The following is a 9,418-nucleotide window of genomic DNA, read 5'->3' as shown; positions in this document are numbered from 1 at the left end:
ATTATGAAAATATTAAATTTTTAGATTCCTTTTTTTTATAAGATATAAAATCTTTTTTTTTTTTTTTTTTTTTTTTTTTTTTTCATTTACTTTTATATATTAATATTTTTTTTATTTATATATGAAAAATAAATATATATAAAAAGAAATTGTATTATATACATATAATTATTTTATATATTATATATATATGATATATATTTTTTTTTTAATTATCCTTTTTTTTTTTTTTTTTTCTTTTTTTCCTTTTCCCATAAAAAAAAGAATTAGAAAATATTTTATAAGAACGTAAAGAAAAGTATATTGTATGGATTATATGTAAATATTATTGTTACCCCAAAAAAAAAAAAAAAAAAAAAAAAAAAAAAAAAAAAAAAAAAAAAAAAAAAAAAAATATATATTATAATATATAATATATATATTATATATTATATATATATATATATATATTTATATATATTTATTTATATCATATCGTACAAGTTCTCATATATTGATTATTTATAACAAGATGACTGAAATGCGAGTTAAAGCTGATTTGGGGGACTGCCGTTTTTATAAAAAAAAGTTTCCTGAAGTAGATGATTTGATTATGGTTAAGGTTAATAGAATTGAGGATATGGGAGCTTACGTTTCTATATTGGAATATAACGATATGGAAGGTAATAAATAATAAAAAAAAAAAAAAAAAAAAAAAAAATATATATATATATATATATATATGTTATATGTTCATGTATATATTATTTATTTTTATTTATTTTTATTTTTATTTTTATTTTTTGTCCCCTTTTGAAGGTATGATTTTAATGTCCGAACTCTCCAAAAGAAGATTCAGAAGTGTTAACAAATTAATACGTGTAGGTAGGCATGAAGTTGTACTTGTTTTAAGAGTCGATAGCCAAAAAGGATATATCGATTTATCAAAAAGAAGAGTATCTCCAAAAGATATAATAAAATGTGAAGAAAAATTTTCAAAGTCTAAAAAGGTACACCAGACAGTACGACATGTAGCTAAAGAACATGGTATTACTGTTGAAGAATTAAATGAGAAAGCTATATGGCCATTATATGAAAGATATGGACATGCTTTAGATGCATTGAAAGAAGCTACTATGAATCCAGAAAATGTATTTAAAGGATTAGATATATCAGAAGAAATTAAAAATTCTTTATTAAAAGATATTAAACTAAGACTTACTCCACAAGCATTAAAATTAAGAGGCAGAATTGACGTCTGGTGTTTTGGATATGAAGGTATTGATGCTGTTAAAGAAGCTCTCAAAAAAGGAAAAGAAATATCAAATGATAAAGTCTCTATTAATATAAAATTAATTGCTCCTCCTCAATATGTTATTGTTACTTCCTGTCATGATAAAGATCTTGGTATGTCAAAAATTCAAGAAGCTATGAAAGTTATAAGTGATAAAATTAAAGAATATAAAGGAGGTGATTTTAAACAACAAGGAGAAATATTAGTTATTGGAGGAGATGAAGAAAAACGTCTAGAAGAATTATTAGATAAGCATGATGGAATATCAAGTGATGATGATGATTATAATTCTAGTGATGACGATGACGAAAATTCCAGTGATGAAGATGAAAATACAAGTGAAGAAGAAGAGGAAGAAGAAGATTAAATTATATTATAATAAAGGAAGAAATATAAACATATAAATATAAAAAAATATATGAATATTTATATATATATTTATATTTATATATATATTTATATTTATATATATATTTATATTTATATATATATTTATATATATATACAAAGTCATACCTTTTTGATATATTATATAAGAGGTTATCTTTGTGTTACCAGCATATATGATTTATTCATTTTATCAACCTTCTCATTTTTTTTTTTTTTTTTTTATATACACATCATTTTTATTTTATGTATGTGTATATATGTTGTTCTTATAAATTTTAATTAAAATTTTTTATTATGTTTTATATATATATATATATTTATATATATGTATATATATATATATATATATTCTTTAAAAATTATTAAAAAAAAATTATTAAACAAGTCATGTAAAATTTTTATAAAAAAATATAATATAATCTTAAAAAAAATTTACATTAAAAAATATAAAGACATGTTGATTAAAAAGATCACAAAAAAAAAAATATATATATAAGGTAAAATGAGACGATATATCAAGGTGCCATACAAAAATGTATATAATATATATATATATTTATATATATAACCATTAGGTATAAAAAAATAGAAATGTTTACCTTATATTTAATTAAACAATAAACAATACTTTAAAATATATTTTAGCACAAATAAAAAAATATAAAATAAAATAATAATATATAAAACAATAAATAAATAAATATATATATATATATATATATATATATATATATATATGTATTTTTTTTTTTTTATGTTCATAAGGCACATTCAATATTTATTGGTAATTTTGCTTGAATTAAATTAAAAAAATTTTTTAGAATGAGAACATCTAATATTGCATATTCAACACTACTTGATGAAAGAGGTCTAAAATTCCAATTAATAATTTGGCATTCTTTATTAACTTGTTTTTCTGGAAATAATATTTTACCAAAGAATTTAACAGAGTAACTCATATTTTTTTTAAGATATGGAAATGAATATTTCAAATGATCATAATATTTATTATATATATATTCTAAATTATAATATTTATGTATACAACTATATATACCTAATTTATTACATGTTTTACATTTTGTATTTAAAAGATCATTAATTAATTTATTGTTATTTTTATATTTTATAAAATAATTTACAGGGAAAATATTTTTATAGCTTATATCATCATATAAATTATCGTTAACTTTTATATTACGTGATTCTTCTTTTGTCTTATCATTTAAATTAAACAAATTATTATTAAAACTATAACTACTACTACTACTACTATTATTATTATTGTTGTTGTTCATATGGGTTGTATTATTTGTATATCCATATGAATAACCTCTATTATCATTTCCAAGTATATTATTTCCACTCCCCATGTTATCACCACTATAATTTATTGTGTAATCATGTATATTCTTCATTATTTTTTTTAATAATCCAGCATTATCATTCCTCTTAATATTAGTATTATTATTATTTGTGTTGTTACTATATATATTCATAAAATCATTATATGTACTTATATTCACATTTTTATTTTTCATTGGCTTTTCTTCACTATCCATATCGCTGTCATCAATTAATATATTTTTATATTTTTCACTTATTAACATATTTAAAATATCATAGTATTTTCTAAAGTGTAACATATCATTATTTAAAAAAGCGACACCGATTTTTATAATATTTTCATCTCTAAACAAATCAGATATATAATAATGAACATTATAATTTTCAAGGGATATACTCTTCACATCAATAATATATGAGAGTGCACTATCTTTTAAAGCTATCTGAAAAATAGATATGATAGGGCTCTCTCTAAATACAGCACATTTCCATTCAGCATCTATAAAAAGTATCTTTTCATACTTTTTAATTTTTTCATATAAGATATAAAAATCTTTAAATTTATCTACAATAACAACATCATTAAAACAAGATCCTAAATCGTTTATACATATATAATTCTTTTGACAAGAACATGATCCTTTTATTTTTATTAAATAATCAAACGAACTTTTTATAATTTCTGAATGTATCTTCTTTAATATTTTAAACATATCAAAATATTTACATAGATCACTTATTTTATATATTCTATTCAAGGTCTCAAAATATATATCCTCTTCATTTCTAAATATAAAATATTCTTCATTTATTATATTACATTCATTTTTTAGAAACCACATAATATTACTACAACTTGATATACACACAAAATTGTAATTATTATTATTATTATTATTATTGTTATTATTGTTATTATTATTATTATTGTTGTTCATATTATTGGGTTCTATGGTCGTCAACATATTTTTGTTTCCATCCCTACAATCGCATACGAAATATTCTCCTTCAAAATATATATCATTATTATAATAATTATAATGACCACATGTGCTATACATATTATTATACATATGATTTATATTATTCATATTATTCATATTATTTGAACTGTTTATATAATTACCAACAGTGTTCATATTACTAGTGTTATTATATAAACCACTTGTTGAATAACTCATTTTCTTACCCTTCTTATGCTTATAAAATAAATAATAAAATGTTTTAAAATCAGCATCTTCCAAATTCATATATAAGGGATATAAGAAATAGATACACATGATACAAGATTCTTTATTCTTTTTTTTTAATAAAGAATTAAAATATATTTTTAAATATTTTGGATTGTCATATAAATAATATATAATATATTTTTTATCAAAACTACTTAATAAATAATTATATGATTTATAATTTAAATAAAAAAATAAATTCGGGAAATGTAATAATTCATAATTAAATATCTTAATTAATTTTATAGCATATTTTATATTGCCATTTATAATTCTTTGTTTTATTAATTCTAACTCTAATGTTGTATCCCCCTTACAAACATTTATAACATTAGAAACTCTACAATCATTCATAAACATCTCATTCAAATTTAAATTATAAGATATATTTATTTTTAAAGGATATATATTACTATTTATGAAATTTATATTCTTAATATTATCTACATTAAAATATTTATCAATATTATTAAATTCATTTATTCTATATATATTATATTCATCTATATTATCGTAAATATTGATCTCTTTATTTAATAAAGAATGGGATATATTTCTATTCATATTTTTATATATATCATCTTTATAATCTTCATTCTTTAAATTCATATCTTTTTTAAAATATATTTCATTTAATTTGTTATCCCTCATATTAGATTCTATTACATCTATATTGCACCTATTAATTATATTATTTCCATTCCCTTCATTTTCACCATTTGCATTATATAAATCAAAGGAACCATTCTTCAAAAAATTATTATATTTACAATTATTTTGTTCGTAAGTAATAGAGCAATCTTTTAAATTAGCATTATTTGTTTCTATACTACTTACATCATTTATATTATCATTAAGATTAAATAAATTATTTTTTGAATAAACCAATTTGTCATTTGAAAAAGGATTATTTTGAAGAGTACCATTATTTATATTATGACAATTATGTATGTCATTGTTTTGTTTTTTATAAATGGTAATTATATCATCTAAGAATCTAAAATTAAAATCGCTATTTTTAATATTATCACTGTGATTATTGTTGCAACTATTAATAGTATTAAGACTATTAACGCTATTACCAGTGTTTGCATTAATTATTCCATTTGTTGTATTATTTATAACATTATTGTTACATTCAATATTTTTATATATCTTATAATTTTCCTTAAGATTTTTATTGGCAACATCATTTATTAATATATAACGATGTATATGAAATTTACTTATAAAGAAAATAATATTTGGATTATATTTATTCATCTGACATATATATATATAACAACTTAAATCTAAATATTTATTTGGTATTTTTAAATTATATTTTTCTAATAATAACAAAGATAATTTCATATCTATCAAAATTAAATAAGATATAAACATACAAATATAATCATTTACAAAATTACTTATTCTTATTTTTCCTTTATAGTATTTCTCTATTTCATATTGTTTACATGATGATAATAATCCATTCGAATGAATATTCTCTTCTTCATCATTTTTTATATTATATAAATAAGTACTATCTTGTGTCATATTATTATTATTTCTAATAACAGAATTATTTATCGATTCATCTAATAAACTATTTTTTTTCTTTTTACATTTTTCATCTATACCATTTTTTGTATTTGTTTTCTCCCACTCTTCTAGAGGATGTGAAAATTTTATCTTATGATAATCATCACCATCAATATCGTTTTTATTTTTCTTCTCATCTACATTTAATTCCTCCATAAACAATTCTTTGCACTCATTAAATAATACATGGTCTATATAATTCTTAAGCATCACAGATATCTTTTTCTTTTCAAGGTTATTTTTTTTATTGATAAAATCGATAAGCCCTGATAAATTGAATACAATGATATATTTCTTCTTAATATTATTATTGTTACTGTTACTATTATCGTTGTTATTATTATTGTTGTTGTTACTATTATTATTACTATTATTATTATTACTATTATTATTATTATTATTTGTATTATTATTATTATTATTATTGTTTGTATTATTATTATTATTATTACCACCTAAAATATTTTCCACATGATTATTCTCATGCATACACTCATCAAAACATAAACAATAATTATTTATTTTACGATAATTCTTTTTTATATTAACATAAAAAAAATCAAACACAAAATTTACATACAAATACATCCAAATATATACTTTAAAACTTTTCATGTTTTTCATTTTGTTATATAAATTATCAAGGTGCTTCTTTATCTTCTCATATTTTATTTTCCTTTTCTCTTTTGAAATGGTATCATCATAGGAAATTATATCACTTAAATTTTTTTCACCACTGAAATTTTTTTCATCATCTAACTTCTTATCATCTAAAGTATTATCATCTCTATATATGTCATTCATTCCATATACATCATTTTCATCGTCACCATAAATATTATTTAAACAATGAATAACTAATTTTAAGCTGTGTAGACTTATATCTAAATTATCTTTTAAAATAAAATTTTTTTTATACTTCTTTTTAAAGGCAATAAATCCCTCGCGAGAATTATCTATTATTTGTAGATACTGTTCATTCTGAGTATTATATTCCCTCTTATTATTATTACAAAATAAATAATCATTTATATATGAACATTTTTGTATCCCATTTTTTTTTATATTACACATATGAACTGAATCCATATTATCTATTTTTTGTTTTCCTTTTATATCTACAAACGATGATGAGATAGAAAAGATTTCTTGCATTTCTTTATTTTTTTTGATCATGTAATTTTTAAAAGATTCTTCTATATACTCATTAAATATAATATACAAAGAATTATTATGAGGGTTAAATAATTTATTACATATAATTTTAAGATTACATATGTAATCATATATTATATAATTTAAAAACTCTTCATTGTCATCAAGAATATTTATATTAGGATTTATATTATTATAATAATCTGTCCATATATAACTTTTTCTTTTTTTATCATCTATATTATTTATATTATCATCAACCATCTTTATATTCTTAAGATCATTAGATATATAAGAATAATATTTGCAAATAGTATATTTAATGTTGTATACCCATTGAAATAAATTATAGGAACATATATTATTATTTTTTATAATTTTTATATTTTCAATTTTAAAGAATTTATAAAAACCAAACACATAACACATAATACCAAATGAATATGTGACGTGACATATTTCTTCATATGTTTCATTTAATATAATATAATCATCATTTAATATTTTATATAATATATTATTTTCTTTACATATATTAATAATATCATAAATTATATTCATCTTTTTCTCTTTAGATAAAAAACTTATATTATCTTTTTTTGTTGGATTAAAAAAATTTGTATAATCATCAAATGGTGTATCATCACAACCTTCTATTAAATTATCCTTAATGGGTTCATCAGCACTTGTTTTTTTCTTCCCTTGTTTCTTTGTCTTTTTCTTACAATTATTAATATTACAATTGAAAATATTATCATTATTTAATATATTATCATTATTAAATGTATTATCATTATTAAATGTATTATCATTATTTAATATATTATCACTATTAAATATATTATTGTAATTCATTTTGTTCTCTCCTTTATTCTTATCACTCTGTTTATTATCCTTCTCCATTTTATTCTCTTCCAATTGTTCTCTTTTCATTTTATTTTCACAACAATATTCTATAATCCTCTGTAAATTAAACACAGGGTCATATATAATATATTTTATTATTACATGATAATAACAACAAATAAACAAATTTTCATAGAATCTCCTATTCTTAGGACATTTCATATGAAGCAATAGTTTTATAGGAATTATTTTATTCAAATATTTATTAACAACATCATTTATTATATCCTTTCTTTTAATAGTTTTATAATTTCTTTTTTTCCTTTTTATATAGTTACTAAAATTTCTAATAATATATTCAAACGATGTAATATATTCATAAAATAACTCTAACTCATTATCTAAACTTATCTCTTTCATTTTATAAAATATGTAATTTATAAATAACGATGATTATTTATATATGACTTATTCATATAATAATAATAATATCAATAATAATAATAATTGTTATTATTATTTTTTTTTTGATTTTATTTTATTCTTTTCTTCTTTATTTTTTATTAATTTAAAAAAAGGTTTTTCTATATTATTTCCTTGACATTTTTTCTAAATACATCTCAATGAAGAAATATATAAAAAAAAAAAATTAAATTATATATATAAATATAAAATTATATATATATTATATATATATATATATATATATATTTTATATACATTTCAACATATAATAATATGTATTATTATGTATACACATATAGTTGAAGAGACGTCTCTTCAAAAAATTTATTTTTCTCTCTAAAAAATTAATATCTTCTTCATATATTAACACAAAAATTTTCTTTTTTTTTTTTTTTTCTTTTTATTTTTTTGTGTCCACGGTATTAAATAAAAGTTATATTGATTTTATTATTTAATCTTATTTTTATATATTACATTTGTAATATTAAAAAAAAAAAAATATATATATATATATATAAATATAATATATATATAAATATATAATTACTATATCTATAAAATATATAATTTTATATATTATATTTATATATTTCTTATTTATTTATTTTATTTTTTTTTTTTTTTTATTATTATTCTGTTTGTATTATATTTTTTATCTTCTTTTAACAATACAACTAAAGTTGTATATTTTAATCATAATATATATATATTGTTTATTTATAAGTACAGAAAAAAAAAATTAATACAAAAAAATAAGTACAATAAATAAATAAAATTAAGAATATTAAAATAACAAAATGTTGTATATATATATAAATATATTAAAAAATATATAATATGATATATATTAATATATTTAATAATATGAAAGAATATAAACATATAATATATGACATATATATCATATAAATATATAATTATATATGTATGTATATATATATTATATATATTTTTTTTTATTTTATATACTCTCATAGATAAATAAATCTTACCGTTATATATATAATATATATATTTTATATTATTATATTATTTATTTAATTAAGGCTTTGAAATATATATATATATATATATATATATATATATAATATATTCATTTATTTATTTTTTTATTTTATTTATTTTT

General features: G+C 17.7%; 2 protein-coding genes across 2 annotated transcripts; one reads left to right on the top strand and one right to left on the bottom strand.

Moving 5' to 3' along the window:
- Positions 1-511: 511 nt before the first annotated feature.
- Positions 512-1,640, top strand: PADL01_0725700 (eukaryotic translation initiation factor 2 alpha subunit, putative; the record flags this gene model as incomplete). The annotated part of the gene is made up of 2 exons (XM_028681296.1): positions 512-662; positions 799-1,640. 2 exons carry the CDS (start codon positions 512-514, stop codon positions 1,638-1,640), a joined length of 993 nt encoding a protein of 330 aa, XP_028537688.1.
- Positions 1,641-2,421: 781 nt separating this feature from the next.
- PADL01_0725600 (conserved Plasmodium protein, unknown function) lies at positions 2,422-8,247 on the bottom strand (the record flags this gene model as incomplete). Its single annotated transcript, XM_028681295.1, has 1 exon — positions 2,422-8,247. One exon carries the CDS (start codon positions 8,245-8,247, stop codon positions 2,422-2,424), a length of 5,826 nt encoding a protein of 1,941 aa, XP_028537687.1.
- Positions 8,248-9,418: the final 1,171 nt, after the last annotated feature.

The sequence above is a fragment of the Plasmodium sp. gorilla clade G2 genome (assembly GCF_900097015.1).
Source record: "Plasmodium sp. gorilla clade G2 genome assembly, chromosome: 7".
Classification (NCBI taxonomy): domain Eukaryota; phylum Apicomplexa; class Aconoidasida; order Haemosporida; family Plasmodiidae; genus Plasmodium; species Plasmodium adleri (nom. inval.).
Note: the sequence above shows the minus strand (reverse complement) of the source record. Positions and strands in the feature narration are given on the sequence as shown.